This window comes from Cnephaeus nilssonii (genome assembly GCF_951640355.1).
Source record: "Cnephaeus nilssonii genome assembly, chromosome: 18".
NCBI lineage: Eukaryota > Metazoa > Chordata > Mammalia > Chiroptera > Vespertilionidae > Cnephaeus > Cnephaeus nilssonii.
This window is the reverse complement of record NC_137089.1, coordinates 32,553,311-32,577,980: the sequence shown is the minus strand read 5'-3', so window position 1 is coordinate 32,577,980 and position 24,670 is coordinate 32,553,311. Positions and strand designations below refer to the sequence as shown.

Sequence of the window (24,670 nt, the reverse complement as noted above, 5' to 3'; positions counted from 1 at the left end):
TAAATGAGAGCCAACTCCAAGAGAACAGCACCAACAGGTTAACATTTGTAGCCCTACTACTCCCAACACCATGCCTTACCCAGAGTACATGCTCAATAAATGAGCTGACAGAGGGCAACTTGCAAATGTCCACAATCACTTTTCTCGCTACTTTTCAAAACCATTCATATTACACCTAAGGTGAAGTCCCTCTCCAGTCTTGGATTTACAGCCTACATCAAAATTTGTCAGTGGGTTTTGGAACCCCACTTCATTTTCCTTCAAAACATGCCACAGCGTTTTTAACAGTATATAAATTTGCTACTAAACATTTGCCAACCACTGGGATTTTCTGTAGAAAAATCATCCAGTTTCCATACAGACACACACCAAAAAACCTAGCAGAAAAATCTTACTTATGGCAGAAAGTTTTCCTTTTAGGTAGCGATCAACATCCTCCTAGTGTTACTTATTGAATCTGCTTCATCACTAGTGCAACCACAGCTGCATCTTACATTTCCAAAGTAGTTGTGTAAAGCGTCCAAAATTGTGCAAGAGTCATCAGTGAAATCAGACTCTGGTATATTAATAGTTATAACACCTGAAGAAGCCTCAGTTGTATTATTAGATTCCACATAATACCAAAAATCACAGGCCTTGAGGAATTATTTTGCGTGTTTGTTTACTTACCGGTGAGATATACTCGGATGTTATTTAAAGTGAGAATAACTGAATTTCTTTCTGCTTCAGACAGTCATCAGGTCAACTCGAAAATTAGCAGTTGTGACCCAGATTTGATACATGGAAAAAAATCAATGTCCCCAACGCACAGACACACACGCACACACCCAGAGCACCCAAGGCCTTGCATTATTATCCAATAACCCCAGTTTACACGTGGCAAAAGTCTACGGAACTATTTCGTGCTTTAACGACCCCGAAAGGGATTCCTCAGCCGTCAAGTAATGGGATCAGATTTATTCTGACTTAATAAGTGAAGGTGTTAGAAAAGGTAAACAATAAATTTTTATATATATATATTTGTAGGCCTTGAAAAAAACACACACACACAAATTTTTTTAAAGGTCTCCTCTCCTCCTCAGCTGGCGGCCCCACACCAGGGAGCGCTATGCCCAGGCCAAGGTGGATGCATGTAGGTCAGGGAAGGTGGGACTCTTCAGCAACCCCCAGACCCTCCTCCCATCCATCACCTCCTGCCCTCCTCTGCCTCCCCTGTTCTTTCTCGGGGGCGGCCAAGAGGCCCCAAAGTGAGCAGCCCAGGCGAAGGACTGCAACCATCTGAGCCGGGCCCTGGCGGCCCTGGGCTGCGGCCGCTCCTGTCAGACACTCCCCAGACCGAGCACCGCACACGGCTGTCCCGGGCCCAGCTGCATGCCCCGGGCCCAGCTGCATGCCCCGGGCCCAGCTGCATGCCCCGGGCCCAGCTGCATGCCCCGGGCCCAGCTGCAGCGCGCTCCGGGCGGGGGCCGCGCACCGGGCCCGAGGCCGCGGCGCTCGCAGTGCCCACGTCACCAGCGCTAGCACTGCGGAAATGGGAGCGCCGCGGCCCGGAGGGAGGCGCCCGGCGGCGGCGGCGCCCGCGCCCGGGCCAGACGCCGTCAAGCCCCTCTGCCCCGGCCCGCAGGCCGCCGACACCCGCCCGGGAGGCCCGGGACCCCTCACCTGTGTCGCCGATGATGATGTACTTGAAGAGATACGCGTACGCCATGGCCGCGGCCGCTCGGTGCCAGGGCACACGGCTCCTCCTCCTGCTACTGCTCCTCCTCCTCCTCCGCGCCCCTCAACCTGCCGCCGCAGGGCCTCCAAGCGCCAGGCCCGCCCGTCGCAACCTCCGCCCGTGGCCGTCAGCAGCCGGGAGTGAGGAGCTGAGAAGAAGCCGGACAAACTGACACCCGAGGAGACGAGAAAGACAGCGCCCGGCCGAGCCCAGTCGAACAATAACAGCTGCCGTGGCGTCCCCGCCCCTCCTCCGCGCCGACCCGGAAGGGCTTCGGCCGCCAGCGTCGCCGGAGTAAAGGGGAGGAGCCCGCACGACGGCTGCGCCGGTCTGCCCGAGCCCCGCCCACACAGGGCCTAGCCCCGCCCACACAGGGCCTAGCCCCGCCCAGCGCCCAGCGAGCCGCGCCCCGTCCCACCCGACCCGGGCCAGGCGGGGCGCCAGTGAATCCGGTGCCCAGGAGCGGGCCGTCCCTGCGGTCCGGAGAAGCTGGGGGAGGTGAGGGGAGGGTTCGGTTCTGTCGCCGCTGCGCGCGGGGGCGCGGGGCACGCGGTGGGAAGGTCGCGTTCGGAGCAGGGCCCCGCCCTGGGGTCGTGAAAAGGTGTTTGAAAATGCAGGCGTCTGCATAAGCTGGGCTGGAGTGCGATGACCTTTCTGAATTTGGAGACCAGGGCTTGACAGTGAAGATGAACTGTTTGTATATTCGAGACCGTAAATGAGGGAATGTGAAGTATATGATGGTATGCCCCTACGTTGGAGTATTACACGGCCCTCCCTTAAGTAAAAAAATATAAAAAGCCTGATTTATGGTAAGCGAAAACAAAGCACAAGACTCAGTGTATAAATGTATATACTAGATATATTCATAGATGATATATAACAATTACTTACAATATGCAATAAATAACACATAAGTTACGTTTTATTGTTGCATTAATATAAATGCATATTTTTACCATTGTGTAAATAAAGAACAGGAACATACTTAAATACCCATATGTATATAGTCAATCTGAAAGGAAACACAACTGGCTCCAAGAGAGGGGTGTGATTGGAGGATAGAGCCGTGTTTCACTGAATTATTCATGTGTGGTTTGAAATTTTTTGCAGTGTTCACAAATTACCTATTGGAAAACACAGTTAAGGAACTGGACAAATAACTTTTTGTTCATTCAGCTAATACTTAGTGAGTACATCTTTTGTTTCCTGCATACCTAGGAATTGCAACTAAAGGCAGATCCTGTTGTAAAGAAGCACACATTTTGGAGGAGGGAAGAATAGAAGACAGTGTTAGTGTCAGGATAGGTTACCCAAAACTAGAAGATGATGTCTGAAGCAGGCATATGAATTATGAGTAGGAATTTGTCACAAGGATAAAACTTTAGGGAAAGGAACTGAATGAAGTCTTAGGCACAAGAAACAAAATGTGCAAAGTTCATGGATCTGTTCTGGGAATTTAAAGTTGTGTAACGGGGAGAAGTGACTGGAATTTAGTGGCCTGGTTCCTGTTGCCTAATATTCCCTCTCTTTTGGGATCTCTCACGATGTAATTCTATTAACACGTTCGTGCTGGGCTGGCTGTGCTTGGTTGCTACTCGATTTGAGTGACCTTGCAAAGTGTGAACTCACTGGACTTTTTCTGGAGTATTTGGAGGGGATTTTACTAAAGGTTCAGCATACAAGAATTTGACATGAAATGTTATCTGGGCCCTGGCCAATTTATCTCAGTGGTTAGAGCATCGGCCCTCAGACTGAATGGTCTTGGGTTAGATTCCCAGGCAAGGACAGGTACCTCGATTGCAGGCTCGATCCCAGTCCCGTTCAGGGCCTGTGAGGTAGGCAACCAGTTGATGTGTTTCACATCGATGTTTGTTTTTTTTTTTCTCTCTCTCTCCCTCTTTTCCCTCCCTTTCATTCTCTAAAGATCAGTGATAGAAAAATCCTATATAATAAAAGCCTAATATGCAAATTGACTGAACGGTGGAACGACTGACTGGTCGCTAGGATGTGCACTGACCACCAGGGGGCAGACGCTCAATGCAAGAGCTGCCCCCAGCCCGCAGGTCCCAGGCCAGACAAGGTGGGTGCCAGCAGTGGCCCCCTGATTACTCCCCTGGTTGCCCCACAGATCGGCCTTGATCACCAACCAGGCCTAGAGACCCTACCCGTGCATGAATTTCGTGCACCGGGCCTCTAGTAAAAAATAAAAATAAAAATATCAGTGGGAAAAATGTCCTCATGTGAGGATTAAAAAAAAAAAAAAAAGTTACCTGAAATTGCATAATCTGGTTCACTCATCTTTCCCCTGAGGGAGGGGAGGTCCCTGCCCAAGGCCTCTCGGTTGCAGAGCCCACTTGTCCCTCCCATCTGAGTGCTTCCCTCAGTCTTTTCTGGTGATACTGGTAGATATCAAGAATGTCCCCTCCTTCCAGGAGAAACCCAGTTTCCTACTATTCTGAAAGCTATTGCCTTTACTCATAGCCCCAACAGGAAACCCTATCAGGGTATTACACAAAAACCTAGCATCCTTACAACTCAGGAACATTCCCATACTGTTAGAGGAGGTGAGTAGCTGGAGAAGTCACTGGTGCCAGGTCTTGCAGGGTCTTGTAGCCATGTCAGTATGCATATAGAACTTCACCCAATGGACACAAGGGAAACTGAAGAGAAAGGTCAGAATTGGGTGTATAAGAAGTCATAGAAATGGGCAGAATGATATAGAGGCAATGGTATGTAAAGAAAAGAACAGGGTATCACATGATCTCACTTATTTGTAGAATCTAATCAACAAAATGAATTGACTAACAAAATAAGGCCCGAAGCCTGGAGGCATGGAACAGACTGACATACCTTGATGTGGGGGTTGGGGGAATGAGAAGAGATAAACCAAAGAACTTATATACTTAGATGCATAGCCCATGGACACAGGCAATTAGGGTACTGAAGACCTGGGGGTGGATGGATATGGGCTGGGAGGTGGGGGGGCAGAAAAGGGGGAAATGAGAGAAACCTGTAATTCTACCAACAATAAAAAATATGTTAAAAAAAGAAAATTAAAAAAAAGAAAAGAATGGGATAGTGAACACAATACAATATACAGATGATGCATTATGGAATTGTATACCTGAAGCCTATATAATTTTATTAACCACTGTCACCCAATAAATTCAATAAAGAAGTAAAGAACTTAGGAAACTTTACTTTTGATCTTGGTCCTACCACTAACATTGGATGATTGTGACAAATGATTTGGCCTGTAAGTGCACTCTTCTATAAAGTGAAGGAGTTAAGTGTTACCTAAGAGGGTTGTTCCAAGTCTGAAGCCCTTTAATTTGATGTCTATCCAACCACCAGATCTAAAGCAGATGTACAATAGGTCATAATCGTCTAATTTAGATGTCAGGGCCACAGGCGTCAAATGTATATTGTTTTTGCACAGAACTGAGATGCATTACTTACTTGTGCACAGGAATTGTAAAGATCAGTTGCTGCAGAGCAGTGTAATCTCAAAAGAGCAAGGACTTGATTTTTAAGTCCTTCGCTGTGCCTTAGTTTCCTTATCTGGAAAATGTAGATAATAACTGCCTCACAAAATAAATTTAGGATCAAATGAGAGAATGTATATGAAGATATTTTGTGAATTATGAAAAATATATGTTTAATACATAAAACTCTTAGTGCTGCAAATTTTAAAAAAATTTACAGTACCTTGAGGGAGTGAAGACCTAATCACAATATAAATTCATGTTTTAAATCAGCTCCATTCCTATCTCTATATTATGTCTAGCTTTTTCCTACATGTACTCCATAATATTTTCTCTAAGCCTATATGCTGTCTTTTTGAAATAATACAGGGTAACTACAGAAATTTCATTTAAAACATTTACCCCAAATATTCAGAAACAACTTTCAAGAAAAATTCCTCAGGCAAAATGACAGAAATAAACCTCTCTTCCTTAAATGGTAGGGCAGTTCCTGGGATTTTCCATTCAGTTTGATTTTTAGCTATTTCACCCCCTTGGGTATGAATTCCAATAACCTCATCTCTCAGTCTTACATCATATATGGTGTGAAGGTCATAACTGAAATGTAAAAATTGTAAGACTACATTCTCCAAGGTCTCCTTATTCAAGTTCTTCATGACTTTTTTTTAAAGGATATGTTTTTATTGATTTCAGAGAGGAAGGAAGAGGGATGGAAACATCAACGATGAGAGAGAATCATTGATCGGCTGCCTCCTGCACGGCCCACACTGGGGATCGAGCCTGCAAATCAGGGCTGATGGCCGGACCATGAATTGAACCGTGACCTCTGTGTTCCTAGATTGACCCTCAACCACTGAGCCATGCCAGCTGGGTTCCATGACATTTTAAAGTACAGTGGAATATTGGAAATTTGCATTTACTGCTCAGCCAAACTTACCATATGTTTACATTTTCTCTGGTTTTGTTTGCTCTGAGATGTGGGAAGAAAGGTAGGGATGGGATGGGAGAGGAGTGACTTGGAATACTATAATCCACAGGTTCTTACTTTGGTTTCCATAGCCAGTTCTTGAATGAACTCTGGGAACTCTGATCCTCCAGGAATGATATGCAAACTGTTGTATGTATTTGCATACATGTAATTTTATGGGAAAGATTCTTGCGTGAGTCCATGCATGACCCAGAAATAATTAAGAATCACAGTGAAAGGCCCTCTTTAGCCATTTCTCAATACCATGACAGGACTAATTTTTCAGCAAATACTAATAAGCTCAATACCAAATTTGGAGGAAGATAGAACTGGTTTCAAATCCTGAATTTACCGCCTATCAGTTGAGTGATCTTGAATAAATTACTAAACTCTCTAAGCCTTATTTATTTCATGAGATGACGTAAGTAAAGCATCTAGCACGATGTCAAGCCTACTAAGTAGACATCAGAGTCATTTCCCCCTTCCTTTCATACTCTGGTGTTCTCCGCCTCCAACTTGTCACCAAGAACTGTAGGAGTTAAATGAGGCCAGAAAAGACCCTCCCTTAAAGGAGATTAGAATCTCCTTGTGCTGAGTCATGCGTGGCTTTGGCCTGGGAAGGCTACAGGAGAGGTCCTGTGTTATTTTAGAGGACAGAATTTTGTGTTGGGAAATGAGAGTAGATTTTATGGAAGGAGACCTATTCAAACTGAGCCTTTAAGGGTATTAATCTTCCATGGTTATTGCTTTAACCTAGTCATGCCAATTGCTTCAACCCTCTCCTTTGTATATTATTCATCTTATCCACCTGACCTGCCATTTCTATTCTAGTTGGGTAACCCACCTGGTATTCCCTGCTTTACTTTTCTGTGCTTGATCTATTTGACCACTTGTCAAAGCCAGATATGACTGTTTCTTCCATTCTGTTCATCATTCACAAGCTTACTTGAAGAGTTAAAAGTGAATGATCACATATTCATATACTTAGTCAATGTGTATGTAGATGGCTGAAGAAACTTTCTTTTATATGTAGGCTATTCTTTTTACCAATAGACTGAACTTTAGTAATACAAGGGATTTACATGAGTTCATGGACCAGAGAAACAGTGAATATTGGAATAATAATAGCTTATTTTATAAAATAGTGGATTAAAAATATGAGCACATAAAATATTTTGAATTAATAATTAATAAAAAACCGAAAAGTAAAACCCAGAGTAGTTTTCTTAAATTAACTACTCTTCTAAGTCTTTAACATTTGCATAATGCTTTCCGTGGAAAAGTGGTCTGGAGAAAGGCCCAATATTGGATTCCATAAGGCCTGAGTTACAGTTTCTTCCCTGCCACTACCTCGCTGACTTTGAGAAAATTATCTTCAAACTTTTTGTCATATGTTCAATAGGTAATAATTCCGGTGGCTTATATAATAGAATTGCTGGGAGGTAGATATGAAAGCACTCTGAAAAGTACATTATTACTAGGAGAGGGTACGTATACTAAATCGTGGGTGAACGATTTTCTGCACATGTACCTAAGTATATTAAAAGGCAACCGTTTAGCATCAGTAATATTTTATTATCTGCTTTTTTGTGTGTCAGCAGAGACTACACCATGCAATTGCTTCAAACCCTACTCTCTGTTTATCTTTGATGTGTTCTGTGTCTTGTTTTAATTGGTAGGTATTGCTTGTTTTGAAAAAGCTGGGATTGGAATGAGAATGGGGGTGCATGGAGGAGCATTCTTAAAACTGTGCTGAAGAGAGAACTCTTTACAACTTCCGTAAGTGCTTCAGTTTATTTCAATCTTTACTCTTACAGGTCTTTACATTTTGCATTTTCTCTTTCTTTTTGAGGAAATGGTAAGCTAGTTCTGTCCCCTTGGGAGGTATAGACAGAGAAAGCCTCCTGTCACTCTCTTTTGTGGAAGACAAGATCTTAGAAAATAAGTGGAGCAGCGAATTGTGAGAGCGCATTTCAACCTTCTTCTATGTCCTCTCTCTCCTATCTCATTTTTACTTCTGCTTCTAACAATCTCATTATCAGAATTTTCAACATATGGAGTGAGTCAGAAGAAAATGACCACCACATAATCACATTTCACTTTTAATATGGAGAAAATAGGCGTCACTTTTCCCAAATTTTCTTTTAAAAAATGTTTTTAAAAATATATATATTTTATTGATTTTTACAGACAGGAAGGGAGAGGGATAGAGAGTTAGAAATATCGATCAGCTGCCTCCTGCACTCCCCACACTGGGGATGTGCCCGCAACCAAGGTACATGCCCTTGATCGGAATCGAACCCGGGACCCTTCAGTCCGCAGGCCGGCGCTCTATCCACTGAGCCAAACCAGCCAGAGCTAAAAAATGTTTTTATTGATTTATTGAGACAGAGGAAGGGAGAGGAAGAGAGAGAGAAACATCGATTGGCTGCCTCCTGCATGCCCCCTATCAAGCCTGTAACCCAGGCATGTGCCCTGACCAGCGATTGAACCAGTGACCTCTTGGTGCATTGGACTACTCAAGCAACTGAGCCATACCAGCCAGGGCTCAAATTTTCTTATTTTAAAAAATTCAATTAAATTATTGCCCAGCTGGTGTGGCTCAGTGGTTGAGCACTGACCTATGAATCAGAAGGTCATGGTTCAATTCCCGGTCAGGGCACATTCCCAGGTTGCAGGCTCAATCCTCTGTGTGAGTTGTGTAAGAGGCAGCCAATCAATGATTCTCTCTCATCATTGATGTTTCTAGATCTCTTTCCCTCTCACTTTCTCTCTGAAGTCAATAAAAAATATATTTAAAAATTTATTAAAAGAATAAATCTGTTCTTCAAAAATTGAGATTATAGCCCTGGCCTGTGTGGTTCAGTTGGTTGAGCATTGTCCTGTGCACTGAAAAGTTGCCGGTTCATTTCCAGGTAAGGGAATATGCCGGGGCTGCAGGCTCCATCCCCTGTAGGGGGCCTGCAGGAGGCAGCTGAAGAATGTTTCTCTGTCTCATCAATGTTTCTGTCTCTCGCTCTCTCCCTCTCCATTCCTCTTTCTCTAAATAAATCAATAAAAAATTATTTAAAAAAAATTTAAGATTACATCTGAAGGCTCACATTTAAAAATCTGCAAGGCTAATTTAGATTTGTTTCAAGAATTGTTTCACACTTCTGCTGCTCTTTTAAATTTCTCAATTTAAGGAATCTGGCAATCAATTCTCAAGAATTTCTTCAAATAAACAGATTATGAGAAAGTATAGTACAACCTTAAAATAATCATCATTTATTCTTACATAATTTTTGTGCATCGAAAATCTAGGAGCAACTTAGCTGGGTGGTTTTGGCTTGGGGTCTCTCATGAGGTTGTAGTTAATCTTTCAGCTAGGGCTGCAGTCGTGTGAAGGCTTGACTGGGGCTGGAGGATCCACTTCTAGGATGGCTCATTCACATGGCTGTTGGTGAAGGCCTTAGTTTTTTACCACGTGGGCCTCCATAGGACTGCTTGAGTATCCTGATGACATGGAAGCTGATTTCTCCAAGAGTAAGTGATATGAGAGAAAGTACAAGGCCAAACCTCAAAGTCGTTTATGATCTAGTCTTGGAAGTCATGTACCATCACTTCTGCATTCTTTTGGTTCCATAGACCCACTATGGTAAAATGTAGGAAGGGACTGCTCAAGGGATCATTGGGGGTTATCTTAGAAGCTGGCTTCCGCAACCTGAAGAGATCAAGAAGTAAAAACAGAGATCTAATAAATGTTTAACCACCTGAAATTAGATACATTTTGGGTCAAATCAGGTTCACTTAACCTGTCTATAATACAAATTTACTGTAAATAGATTAGTCTATAAAGAAGCCTATTGTGCCCTAGCCAGTATAGTTCACTTGGTTGGATTGTCACCCCCTATACCAAAGAGTGGTGGGTTTGATTCCTGGTCAGAGAACATACCCAAGTTGCGAGTTCTATTCCAGGTCAGGGCACTTGCAGGAGGCAGCCAATCCATGTTTCTCTCTCACATTTAAGTTTTTCTCTCTCTGTCTCCCTCCCTCCCAGTTCTGTCCTCTCTCTAAGATTAAAAAAAAAAAAATTGGTTGGGCATCATCCCATGCACCAAAAAGGTTTGAATTCTAGTCCGGTGCATACGGGAGGTAACTGATCAATGTCTCTCTCCCTCCTTCTCTCTCTCTCTTTCTCTCTCTCATCAATAAACATATCTTCAGGATATTTGTTTTTTAAAAAATTTTAAGATAAGTGTTTGTTTCCATCCTTAGGATTCATGTGATTCAACAGAGTAAGCAACTTATTTCTACTTTTTCATCAACTTTTAAAAATACTTTTATGGGACCTCAATATTTTCTTACCTATAAAAACTCATATCAAAATATTATAGTAGTTGGTTATGCAATATAAGTTTCAGGTTAAAAAAATCTACATTAAATAGAGGTAGGGGAAGTACTGCCTTTAATTAAGCAAGTTTAAGGTACAAACAAGTAGAAGTTTGACTATCATCTTATTCGCTAGAAGTAGTCTTTTCTGGTACTACAGTGTAGTAATCTTTAGTAGAAGAACTGCAGGCTTATGCCATTTTTAGAATTTTATCTTGAAGTTTTCATTACTAGACTTAATGGAGAACATTTGTTACTCTTAGTAAATGGATATTTTAATTTTCTTGATACTGCATTTGACACAAATTATAATACAAAAGTGTCTGTTAGAAAGAGCAGATTATTCAGCATTGATATACTATACTTTTGGTTAACCTTTCCTTTAGAAAAACCAATTACAGACAAAACCCTCTTTAGAACTAGATCCTGCTTCCTCTCTTTGAATTGACTGCGTTTCTGGAAGGCTCTTCTTTCACTTCACTCCAAAAGACACTGAATGCAAACACCAAATGTGAGATGGTCTCATCTAAACCCTGAGATAAGCTATTTTGCTTACTTATAAAAGAACAGACAGAGGTTCTTGAATTACTCTTTGAAACACAAAAACTGAATTATTTACCTTCTCTTTCTTGGAAACAAGCAGAGATGAGGAAACAAATATATAATACATGTTACTATAAGTGATCCATTTTTTAATTGAAAGTGGACTCACTATCTAGGCATCCCTCAATTAACATTAGTTCACTTAAGAAAATTTTGAAGTCAGCAAATCACTGAAGTAAACAACTTATACAATGATTAATTTAATGGAGTGTATAAGAAAGAACTGAGACCTACCAGTCATAGGCCAGGCGCTAAGGATTTGCCATGAAGCTAATGAAGCTTAAGCTCAAGGTCCCTCACTTGCATGAATCTTTTCCAAGGCAAATGTATTCATATAGTCAATTTTCTTTCTTTTTTTGTGTGTGTAAAATCTGCAAAAGTTAAATATTTAAACCTTAATTTATGAATGCTGTTCTTTCTCTCTACTCAGACTTCTTATCTGTTATACTTCCCCTTGTGTTGGGAGGTGCGAGTGTCCACAGGTATATATATAGTATTTATTAAGGAAGAGTTGAGTTGGGGACACATTTAGCTTCATAAGAAATATTTATGCAGGCTGGCTGGTGTGGTTCAGTGATTGAGCATCGACCTATGAACCAAGAGGTCACTGGTTCAATTCCCAGTCAGGCCATATGCCCTGATTCCGGGCTCGAGCCCCAGGATGGTGCATGCAGGAGGCAGCTGATCAATGATTCTCTCTCACTGATGTTTCTATCTCTCTCTCCCTTAAATCAATACAAATATATTTAAAATAAATAAATAAAACATAAAAAAAGAAATATTTATGCAACATGCTGCCGTTAGTCACTGCCACCTTCTCCCATGGCCACCTATTCTGCCACCTGGGCCTTGGCCCCGAGACCCACTATTGCTCAACTGGCTTATGGGACTAGGGCCACATGGACGCTTTGAAGTGTCAAGGGTGTGTATGGAAGAGCCACATGCATAACGGACTTCTGACTCACAGAGAAAGATTTGATCCCAAAGCTGTTTCAAGTGCTGACAAAGGTCAGAATGGGGGCTACACGAGAATGCTGCAGGTCCCAAATCGGAATCAGCAGGATCAGGCCAAGAAAGCAGTGATCTAGACTAAAGGGAACTGCCTCCCACCCGCAGCAACCTTACACTCCTAAACCAGCTACTTCAGGAGTGCGGCAGGACCAGGGAGCCAGCACCCACAGTTGGCAAACTCCTCAAGCATCAGACATATAACTGGAGCCAAAGAGTGAGCTGCTCTCATCAGTGCCCATCCAGGCCTTTGGATCTCTTTCTTAATTTCTAAGAAGAACTGGAGCTAGAATTGTGAAATGGACAGTCTTAATGGAGCCCAGACCTTCTGGGGAGCCAATAATCCTCTCTTTGCACAATAGGTAAAATTCCTTGTATGGAAAAAAAAGAAAAAGAAAAATATTTATTCAGTCGCTCTTGTGTGTAGTTTGAATTATTGCAAGTTGTCCAGGGTAGAAAAGGCTCCCAGGAGTGCCACAAGCCCTTCTGTGCTGACTCACACCACATCATATAGTGTAGAGGTCACATCTCAGTGTAAGCACGTCCTACTGGATTAGTGTTCTATTGCTGCATAACAAAATATCACAGACTTAGGGGCAAAAAACAACAACAACAACAAAAAAAAAACCCAACACAACAAAAACAAACAAACCATATTTTTAAATTGAAAACAATGTTTTTTTTTCTTTTTAATTAAATTTATTGGGGGGTGTGGGGGCCCTGTCCAGAGTACGCCAGATGTCCCAGGCCAATCTGAGCAAGGACATAGTGATTATACTGTACACACTGCTCAGGCGTATCTTTTCTATAACCCAAATACTGATGTCACTATTTGGCAAGAAGCCTCTTTTGTCTAAGTTGATATAACGATGTGTTACTGACCAGCTGGTGCTGGACTACTTTGTGTAACGGCTCCTATGTTTACTGCGGCTACTTGGTCGGGCTACTTTATTAGCAATAGCTGCTATGTTTGTACAGCTACTTTATGAAGAACTGTTTTGTCTGATGGCTACTTGGCAGCAATGGCTACATGATCTGCAATAAAGTCTCTCTTATATACCCAACTAGGGGCCCAGTGCATGAATTCGTGCACCTTGAAAGGAACTGTGGGTTTCGAGGCTGCTGTGGATACAGGGGCGGGTCTTGGCCCATCCTCCGCTCCCCCACCCAGCCCCTCTGGCCGTGGCACCCAGTTCCCTGTCTGCCGGCAGCCTCGCTCCCACTGCGGCTGCTCCCACGTGCTGATGGCTCCGGCCCCCTCATAACCGCTGATGGCGCGGAGCGATTGGGGCTGGTGCCAGCAGCAGGTGCAAGCGGGGCTGGTCTTGTCAGCGGGTGTGAGCAGTGGCTGCTGCTCCGATTGCCCCTCAGGAGCAGGGGAAGGTGGAGAAGCCCTCAGGGGCTATTGGGGCCAGCAGCCGTGGCTTGCACCCACTGATGGCGCCGAGTGATCAGGACAGGCGCTGGGCGCTGGCAGTGGGTGTCAGCGGCGGCTCCAGCACGGGTATGTGTGGGGCCGTCTCTGGCAGCAGGTGTGAGTGGTGGCTGCCAGGCCCGATTGCCCCTCAGGAGCAGGGGGAGGTGGAGAAGCCCTGAGGGGTGATTGGGGTTGGCAGCTATCGCTCGCACCCACTGATGGCACCGAGTGGTTAGGGCCGGCGCTGGGTGCTGGCAGCGGGTGTGAGCGGGGCTGGTGCTGGCAGCAGGTGCAAGTGCTGGGCAGGACCGCGGTGTGTGGGAGCAAAGAATTTTCAGTAACCACCAGACTCACCCTGATGACAGCGCCCAACGCCCCGTGTTGGTCTGGTGCCTCTGCTCACCTGCTCCACCATCCTGCCTGCTGCCAACGCCCACCATGTTCCGTGCGTGTCCCCTGGTGGTCAACACACATCATAGCAACCGGTTGTTTGGTTGTTCCACCATTTGGTCTTTTTGCATATTAGCCTTTTATTATATGGGATGATGACTTCTCATATCTTCTCCATCTAATATCCGGCATCCATGAAGGTCCAGTTCCTGGCAGGGAAACCGTGCTCCCACAGTTGATATAGTTAAGCAGGATCAAGGAGAAACTTGCTCCGACAGGGTGACATTGGTTAATAAAATTATGTAGGTTTCAGGTGTACAATTCTATAATACATCATCTGTATATTGTACTGTGTGTTCACAACCCTAAGTCAAGTCTCCTTCCATCACCATTTATCCCCTCTAAACCTTCTTCAACCTTTCCTCTCCTCCCCCCCCAACTTTCCCTCTGATAATTACCATACTATTGTCTGTGTCTATGAGGTTTTTGTTTTGTTATTTTGCTTAGCCCATTTTTTTTTTTTTTAATCTCACTAACCTGCAGGGCAGAAGTCTGGCATGGTGTGAATGGGTTCTCTACTCAGCATCTCACAAGATTAAAATATGTAACAGCCTACTCCAAGTCATCTAAACTTCACAACAAATCCGATACAGTTATTTTTACATTTAAAATCTTTATTTTATAGAGAAAGAATCTGAGGCTTAAAGAAATTAAATAATTTCTCATGTTATGACAGCTACGTGGCAGTGCTGGAAGCTGGATATATGGGTCTAATGAGAGTTTTGACCTCCACATACAAACTTAGAAGTCATCAGCCTGTAACACATAAGAAAAATGTAGTTATCCTCCAACAGGAAGTGATGGACACTTCATGTTCATGCAGAAAGGATGTATTGAGTCTCCCAAGGGAACTCACAGGATGGCATAGATAGTAACTCAGGCTTAGAAACCTGATTAGTCTTACAGCAGGAGTGAACCCATCTTTCAGGAATGGACTTGCATTCACCTAGTTTATGAGTCTGATTTTTAAAAGCAGATTGCAATGAGAAATCACTGTTCAAGAGACAGGAATATGTAAAATCCATGCAATTTGCTTTTTCTTGTCCTGGACAAAAAGTAAAATGTGTGGAAATATTTAATGACTTCAAGCTAAGAGAACATGAAGCTTGCATCTCACTTTTGAGATCCTCTTTCCAGGGAAGAAAATCTGTAACTCCTAGTGCCTTTTGTCATCTCATTCACTCTCTCATTTCATCAGTCTGACCACACGCTGTTGTCTCACTCTGAGCTGCATGGCATATCTGTGTGGCCTCTGAAGGCATTTCTAAGCCTGGCCCAATAGCCTTAACCAAGAACCAAATACTCTGATGAGTGAAAACCTTTGAGTAGTTTTTCAATAGATAATGCCAGTTTTTATCTCTGAGATCTTTCAGTTTTTGAGCTTCTAAGGCTGACCAACCCTCCTTCGGATGGACAGTTGCTTCTAATACCTTGACAAATTCAAATTACCATCAAGTTCTGGCCCTGGGATCCAATCTGGATCTTTAGGTCACTCCTGTAACTTCATTTTGCAGTATATTATGCCCTCTCTCTCATTCATTTCTGACTATATGACTTAGCTAAGCCACCGATTCCATCTGCACTTCAGTTTCTTAATCTGTAAAATGGGAAGATAATATCAGAGTCATAGGGTTACCATAGAGTGCCGAGGATGTACGAAACTTACAGTATATTATTATGTTATTATATCTAGTATGTTATTACTAGAGGCCTGGTACACGAAATTTCATGCATGAGCGGGGGGGTAGGTCCCTCAGCCCAGCCTGTGCCCTCTCACAGTCTGGGACCCCTCGGGGGATGTCTGCCTGGGAAGCGGGCTTAAGACGGCAGTCGGACATCCCTCTTGCAGTCTGGGACCCCTCGCTCCTTACCATTTGCCTGCAGCGGAGGTGGCAGGAGAGGCTCCCGCCACTGCCACTGGGCTCGCCAGCCATGAGCCTGGCTTCTGGCTGAGCGGCGCTCCCCCTGTGGGAACGCGTTGACCATCAGGGGGCAGCTCCTGCATTGATCATTTGCCCCTTGGTGGTCAGTGCACATCATAGCGACCGGTCATTCTGCCGTTCAGTCGATTTTTATATTAGGTTTTATTATATAGGACTACCACATGTCATTATGTATTGAATTTTAAAATAAACTTTCAGGGTAGAAACTTATTTCCAAGTCCTTAGGTGAACCCTTGCTGTAAAACCCATTGACTGCACTGTCACATGTGGTTTTGAAGCAGTTTCCCCACCCCATCCATATCTAGGTGGTCCCAAACCCCAGATAGGTTCTCTGTGCATCAGTGGGTGGTAGTCCAGACACCAAAAGAAGAGAGAATTTTTGAAGGAAGACTTGATTAACCCACTTAACAGAAAGACTATAAATTCTAAAAATGAAAATGCCTATTGGATTTATCATTTAGGTGTTAGTGCACATTACCAGTGCAGTTTCATTAGAGAATTCCTGAGTGATAGGAGTTATTTTGTTATTCATAAGGAGCCCCCCCCCATTTTTTATCACACCTGAATTTATGCTAATGAGGTGACTTAAGGTGGGGGCATAAATCAGATAACAGTAGTTTCTTGCAGAGCAAGAGAACTGGCCAGCCCAAAATGCCAGTTCTGTCTCTCTCCCTTTCCTTTCCCCTGTATGAAATTAATCTATATATATAAAAGCCTAAGCGACCGAATGACTGGTTGACCAGTTGCTATGATGTGCACTGACCACCAGGGGGCAGATGCTCAATGCAGGAGTGCTACTCAGCTGACCGATAGGCGCTAGATGCAGGGCTCATGGCTGGGACTGACTCTCCCAATCGGGACTGACTGGCCTGGCGCGGGGCTGGGATGAGCGGGAGTGGCAGGCAGGATCAGCAGGCAGGAGCAGCAGGTGGCATTGGACTGCCAGTTTCGGCCCAATCCCCACAAGCCACGCCAAGGGACCCCACCGGTGCACGAATCTGTGCACTGGGCCTCTAGTATAAACATAAAACAACAACAACAACAACAAGACTCTTGGACAATGAGAGATTTGATGAACTTCTAGATTGGTGAACACATGGAGGAGCTTGGAGGGTGGTGTGCCTGGAGACTGCTTCTCTTCCATCTGGCTGTTCCTGAGCAGTATCCTTTTATAATAAACAGGTAAATGTTAAGTAAATATTTCCCTGAGCTTTGTGAGACAGTCTAGCAAATTATCGGACCTGAGGTGAGAGTCCTGGTGAGGGTCCAATTTATAACCAGTTAGTCAGCAAGCAGTACAGGTGGCCCCTTGGACTTGTGACTGTTATCTAACGTGGGAGGAGTCTGGGGGACTGAGCCCTGAAGCTGTGGGATCTGATGCTGTCTCCAAGTAGATAGTGTCAGAATTGAGTTAAATTTGTAGGACACACAGTTGATGTACACTGAGAATTGGAGAATTGCTTGGAGGGTTTGGGAAAACTGAACAAAATTCTGGAAGTAAGGGACAAATGGGTACGGGGGAGGCAGCCAACAACAGCTAGATACAGATCTTAGAAGCAGAGGGCCTGGGGTTTAAATCCTGGCTCTGCCACTTTGGAGCTGTGTGATCTTGAGCAAGTTAATGAACCTTAAAAGGCCTTATTTTGTTTGATAAGTGAACATGGAATAAAAATACCTACCTCATGAGATTACTGAGAGGATTAATGAGACAATATAAATGGCCTGGTCCATAGAAGGGTCTCAGTGAGTGTTGGTGTCCTTTCTTCCTGCTCTTTTGTGCATTAGTTTACAGTGTAGCCACTTGCTAGGATCTGAAGGGATCAGTACCTTGCTATTTCCAGCAAATGTTTTTTGAGGTGCTAATATCTTCTAATGATAGCATGAGCTATCGTTCAAACCATTAGATTAGGAGCATTACAGATGGTCCCTGCACAAAGTGTTCATGTCCCAGATGGTTCATAATAGCAGGTCTGGAGTAATAACAAGAATAGGCGTATCAATTTTAGCTTTGGGCTTTCATCTCCTATTTAAATGTACTATTTCTGTATAAAATACAAATATGTATGCACACATATGTTTGCCTTTCTATATGTTTCATAATTAGGCAAAGGTTCATAAGAAAATTACCTTCATTCTGGTTTTAAATGCATTTTCTTCCCTTCAAACATGAGCTTTTGTGCATACTGTTCTCTGTTGGGAGGATAACTCCTACTTTTTTTTCAGAGTCCATGTAAATCATCAATTTCTCTGGAAAGGCCTCTCAATTTTCAAGCCTAGATAGGACTTTTTGTGTTTTGTTCTCATAGCCTTGTGTTTTTGCTATCTATTGCAGTGTTACAAACCACTCCAAAATTCAGTGGTTTAAATACTAATGCTATTATTTACCGTGATTTTTTGTTTTTTTTTGGTTGATCATGTGGTTCTGCTTTACATGGTCTTCACTGAAGTGCTGAGGTAGCTGGAAGGTCACAAGGCTGGCATACCACCTACTGGAAGCTCATCTGGGGTCGTTGGCCAGGGCCCTTTTTATCTTCCACATGGACCACGTGGCTGGTGAGCTTCTTCACAGAATGATAACTGGATTCTAAGAAAGTGCATTCGAGGAGGTCTAGTCCCGTTGTGCAAGTGTTCATCAAGCCTTTGCTTGAGCCACGTATGTAATGTCTCAATAGCAAAAATTAATTATATGGCCAACCAGTAATCCCCAACATGGGGATTACACAAGGGCAAAATATCAGGAGGCATGGTTCACTGGGCACCACCAAAGTCTACCACATCCAGTGACACTTTCCTTCATAGTACTCATCACTGTTTGCAATTTTATATTTTGTTTGTTATTTTCTCTCTCTCAATAGACCCTAAGACCCATGAAAACAGAGATCTTTATTATTATTATTATTATTATTATTATTATTATTTTTTTTTGCTAATCACTGTGGAATAGAACTTGTTCATTATATAAACATTTCAGTTTATGGCTGTACCATAATATGGTGCCCTCAATCTGATGCCATCTTCAATGAAAGTCAACAAACATTTATACAGCACATTTATGTGCTCTGTGTTGTGGAGGATATAAAGAGCCTAAGAAGTTAAGATTAGCCCTGACTGGTTTGGCTCAGTGGATAGAGCATCGGCCTGCAGACTGAAGGGTCGCAGGTTCGATTCCGGTCAAGGGCATGTACCTTGGTTGCGGGCACATCCCCAGCAGGGAGTGTGCAGGAGGCAGCTGACCGATGTTTCGCTCTCATCGATGTTTCTAACTCTCTATCCCTTTCCCTTCCTCTCTGTAAAAAATCAATAAAATATATTTAAAAAAAAAAAGAAGTTAAGATTAATGAGGGAGAGAGGAGTCACGGACAACTGTGAGACAGTATAGCTAGGTTTCAGAGTCAGAGGTACAGGCCTCTTGTAGAGTGCATGGGACTAACTGTTGTTTCTCATTTGAGGAGAGAGGGATGTGAGAGCATTCCAGACAGAAGAACAGAGTAGAGGCATGGAGCAGGAGTTCAGGCCTGCTGTGGTTGGGAGTGCTGAGTAAACTCTTGGTGAGAACACAGAGTATATGTGGGTGGGTACCAGGGAAAACGAAAGCATTATTCGGGAAGAGATGAGTCATCAATTCTTTGAGCATAATTGAATCTTGCTCCCAACACTGTTTCCTGGCTGTGTCTCCCAGGGAGTAAGTATCATGTCAGTGCTCGATTGCCTGGGCATCTTGTTCTCACTCTTCCCAGACAGCAAAGTCAGTCTCTCTCTCTCTCTCTCTCTCTCTCTCTCTCTCTCTCTCTCTCTCTCTCTCTCTCCTTTTATTTAAATAAGGCAAAACAAAACAAAACAAAAATGCTTCCCTTGAGCTGAGTCTCTTCCTAATAGTTCCCTAAATAGCCAAGCCTGTCAGAACAGGTTAGAATCTCTGTGTCTGGATCCCCCACTTCTCATATGTTCTTAAAAAACCCTCAACCCTACCACCATCAACAAAAATCCACTTAAAAATTATATGTACATATTAAAGAAAATTTAGAAAATGCATATGCTCAAAAATATAAAATTAAAATCCACCCATGAGTCTCTAAAGCAACTATAGTTGAAATACTGGTGTATGTTCTTGTGTTCTTTCCTCTGTACATGAATTTATGTATTATCGATTTTTACATAAAATGCTTGACCTATAAAAATGAATATAGATTATTTTATAATCTGCTTTCTTCCTTTAGTAATATCCCATGGTCATCATTCTATGTCATTAAATATTTTTCTAGCTCTGGCCAGGTAGCTCAGTTGGTTAGAGCATTGTCCTGATACCCCAAGGTTGTGAGTTCAATCCCCGGTCAGGGCATATATAAGAATTAACCAATGAACGCATAAATAAGTGGAACAACAAATCAGTGGTTCTCTCTCTCTCTCTCTCTCTCTCTCTCTCTCTCAATCAATAAATAAAATTTAAAACAAATTTTTACAGTTACTTTTTTTAGGTCAGACTTATTGAATATAATTTACATGCAGTAAAACTTATCCCCTTTTAAGTGCTCAATTTGATGCTTTTGAAAAATATATACAGTTTTATAAAGCCAACAAAAACCAAGATATAAAACATTTTTGTCATCCCCAAATTTCCTCCCCCACTCCCAGTCCCTGGCAACTACAAATCTGATTTATGTTCCTGTAGTTTTATCTTTTCCAGAATGTCATATAAATGAAATTATACAATATGTAGTCTTTTGTGAATGTATATCTTGGTTCTTTAGATATATATAATTGAAGTTTGCTGAGAATAGAACTTAAATGTTCCCTAACACACACAAAAACATGTATAAATATGTGAGGTGATGGATGTATTAGTTAACTAGCTGAAAGGAATCCTTTCACAATGTATACGTATATCAAATTATCATGATGTGCACTTTAAATATCTTATAATTTTCTTTATCAGTAACATCTCAATAAAACTAGAGGAAAAGAAAGAACATTGTTCTAGGAGTTCAATTACATGAGTCCTCCTGGCTCAACCTGGAGTTAATTTACCTTGGACAAGTCATTAACCCTCTTGCAGTTCAGGTTGCTTTGGGATTTGCTGGAAAAGAAGTAGTAAAAACAGCAAATGATGACAGAATTAGCATGCAGATTATATTGTGACTATCATGAGCCCCTCCAAAAAGTATTTATCAATATATATTTTATTTTTATTTAAAAAAATTATTGATGAGAGAGAGAGAGAGAGAGATTCGTGTTCTTCCTATTTATGCAATCATTGGTTGATTCTTGTATATGCCCTGACCAGAGATTGAACCCCCAACCTTTTCATATTGGGACAAGGCTTCAACCAACTGAACCACCCGCCCAGGACATCAATATTTATTTTACTAGTATTTTTTGAAATGTTTTTATTGATTTTTAGAGCGTGAGGAAGGGAGAGAAACATTGATGTGAAAGAGAAACTGATCAGCTGCCTCCTGCATGCCCCCTACTGGGGATTAAGCTCACAGGTCTGGCATGTGTCCTGACCGGGAATTGAACCTGTGACCTTTTGATGCATGGAACAATGCTTAACCAAATGAACCATTCGGCCAAGGCATCACTATTTATTTTATAGTACTGTACTAATACTTCATGTGTGCTGATGTCAAAAGGTTTGGAGTCCTAAAAGAATTGAGGTGAAGAGTAACTCATGCTGTAAAAGTAATACAGATTTCCTTCCTGCCAATCTGAAGTGTAAGAAAGGAAAAACCCTGGGTAAACAGAAGTCAGCTAGTGGCAGAACTGATGTGAGCAGCAGTGTAGCAGCAGCTACTGTTTAGTGGGCAGATACTGTTCCCTGGGCTCTGTGCTAACCACTTGGCCTGTGTTGTCTCATTTAATACCTGTGATTACCCTACATGATAGGTACTCTGTTGGATCCATTTACGGATAAGTAAATTGGCTCAGACAGATTAAGGAACTTGCATAAAGCCACATGGCTAATAAGTGGCAGAGCTTAGAAATGAACCCGGATCTGCCTGACTGCAAATAACTACAGTCTTTTCTACTTTTCCTGACTTATTAGCATACACTGAAAAATTGGTAGTTGTGAGTTTACATTTCTTGAATTCAAATCTTTGAATCAAGTGAGCACATTTATATGCACAGTCATGTGCAATTATAAGAAAACATGACAACTTGAGACTATAGATCCTTGGATTTTTCTGATGAAAAAGCAAAACAAAAGCCAAACCCACCAATATTACCAACAAAAACCTCTTACATTAGAAACGTTGTTGTAAACAAAATGCATTCTAAATATTGAAGCCATAGGTTCATGGTTTTATGAGTCATCTGGTGAATTATTTTTTTATTTCTAATGTGCAATCCACTTCCAAATACCTTTTTCAGTTAGAGATTAACGCATGAACTCTGAAAGTCTTAAGCATTATTCACTGTATGTCTTACTTGCTCATCAGCTGAATATTTTCCCCACCTATGGTTCTGACCAATCACTCCTTCACATGTTATATTTCCAGTGATAATGCTGGAAATTCTCTATCCATACAAGTTCATTCCTTCTGAGCCCTGTCTCCTACCAAGTGCTTTTAAAAATTGTTGATGTGATTAATAATCTTTCACTGCCAACTGCTGTGATTCATGGGTACTGACAAGCCTGGAAGGTGAAGGAAAGACATTCTTATTTTTCCTTGGTGAGGCTGTTCCAACACTAGACTTCCGGTATCATCCCTCCCCGCTACAGCTCCATGCTGTGAGGATACCTGATTGTCTTCTGTTGAAATCACACAATCTGTAAATTGCAGAGAAAGATTAAGCTCATTATCTACCTAAACACGTGTCCATCCAGATAAAGACAACTCAGCTGGAAGGACCCATATGCCCTAAGGACTGGCTATTACTCGGAAGCCTTGGGAGTCATAAATACCTTCAGGCTGGCTCATCTTTATCCCCTTAGAAATGGTAGCCAGGTTCCAGATCGTTCAGGATCCCCACAGGATACAACCACAAAAATGGCCGACAAGCAGAGCCCTAGCCAGCTGTTTTGGCACTCCGGCTAAAAGGACAAAACTTCTCTCAAGCCAACTTCGTAATTTTAATTAGCCATGCTTACTGATTAGATATAACATTTACTAGAATAAAATCATTAATGTGGTGTACCCTCTAATGCAGGGGACCTGGCACAAAGCTTTTTGTCACCCTACCATTGCTGGTGTGCCCTGTGGTGATCTCTGACGTGCGGCCCCAGCTGGCTTGAGGAAGAGGGATCTGTGTCCTGGCTGCAGGGAGAGCTGCCTTGCCTGTGATCTCTCCATCACAAAGCAGTATGCATCTAGCAGCTAACGAATGGACGTCTATGGGCACAATCATGTTTCACTTACTCCTTTCCAACCGCATAGAAGTGCAAGGTACTATTACTACTACTACAAATATTTATTGAAAATTTACTATAACACAAGTGCCTTTGCACCTTTGTAAAAAATCAGTTGTTCATACATATGTGGGTCTATTTCTTGAATTTCTGTTCTATTTCATCGATCTGCTTATTTATCTTTATGTCAATAGCACACTGTCTTGACTAATAGAGTTTTATTGTAAGCCTTGATAGCACATGGGATTAGCTCTCAAAATTTGTGGGTTTTTTTTTCAAAGTTGCCTTGGCTATCCTAGGTGGTTTGCATTTCCATATGCATTTTAGAATCGGCTTGTTAATTTGTACCCACCCCCCCCCCCAAATTTTTTTTTTATTGGCATTATTTGAATCTATAGATCAGTTTGGGGTAGAATTGCTATCTTAACATTAATTTTCCATTCATGAACAAGGTATTTCTCTCTATTTGGGTTTCTGTAATCCTCACTGTAATGATTTGTAGTTTTCACTATGTAAGTCTTCCATAACGTTTGTAGATCTTTTATATCTTTTTATCCCTAAGTATTTCATATTTTTTGATGCTTTGTAAATGGTATTCAATTTTAGACTGTTGCTAAAATTAAAATACCATTATATTGTGTATTGATCTTATATCTTGCAACCTTGCTCCATTCACTTATTAGTTCTAGTAGCTTTTCCTAGTAAGTTTTATTGAATTTTCTACCTAACTGATGTCATCTGTGAATAAAGACAGTTGATTTTTTTTTACATTGCTGATTCAATTTGCTAAAATTTTGTTAAGAATTTTTGTACATATAGTCATGAAGAATACTGGTCTATAGTTTTCCTTATTCAAAATGTCTGTGTCTGATTTTGTTACCAAGGTAATTAATACTGACCTCATGGAGTAAGCATTTCCTTCACTTAAAAAATTCTGAAGGGGCCCTAGCTGGTTTGGCTCAGTGGCTAGAGCGTCAGACTGTGGACTGAAGGGTCCCAGGTTCGATTCTGGTTAAGGGCACATGCCCGGGTTGCGGGCTTGATCCCCAGTTGGGAGCATGCAGGAGGCAGCCGTTCAGTGATTCTCTCTTATCATTGATGTTTCTATCTCTCTCTTCCTCTCCCTTCCTCTCTGAAATCAATAAAAATATATTTTAAAAAATCCTGAAGGGGTTTCTGTAGAATTGGCATTATTGTTTCCTTAAACGTTTAGCAGAGGCCCCGCAGAGCTCCCTAGTTCCTTTGGCCGCGTAAACACACAGTGAGAAGTCTGTGACCAGGAGAGGGCCCACATCCGGCCATGCTGTCGCTCTGATCTTGGACTTCCAGCTTCCAGAACTGTGACAAATAAATGTCTGTTG

At 42.4% G+C, this 24,670-nt stretch overlaps 1 protein-coding gene across 1 annotated transcript in view; it reads right to left on the bottom strand.

Moving 5' to 3' along the window:
• RAB2A (RAB2A, member RAS oncogene family) overlaps positions 1-1,994 on the bottom strand; it is a 71,482-nt gene extending 69,488 nt beyond the window's left edge. The window contains exon 1 of the mRNA XM_079796473.1: positions 1,663-1,994. Within this exon, the coding sequence (XP_079652599.1) occupies positions 1,663-1,708 (46 nt within the window). The 5' untranslated portion in view covers positions 1,709-1,994. The remainder of the gene's footprint in view (positions 1-1,662) is intronic.
• Between the last annotated feature and the right edge of the window lie 22,676 nt (positions 1,995-24,670).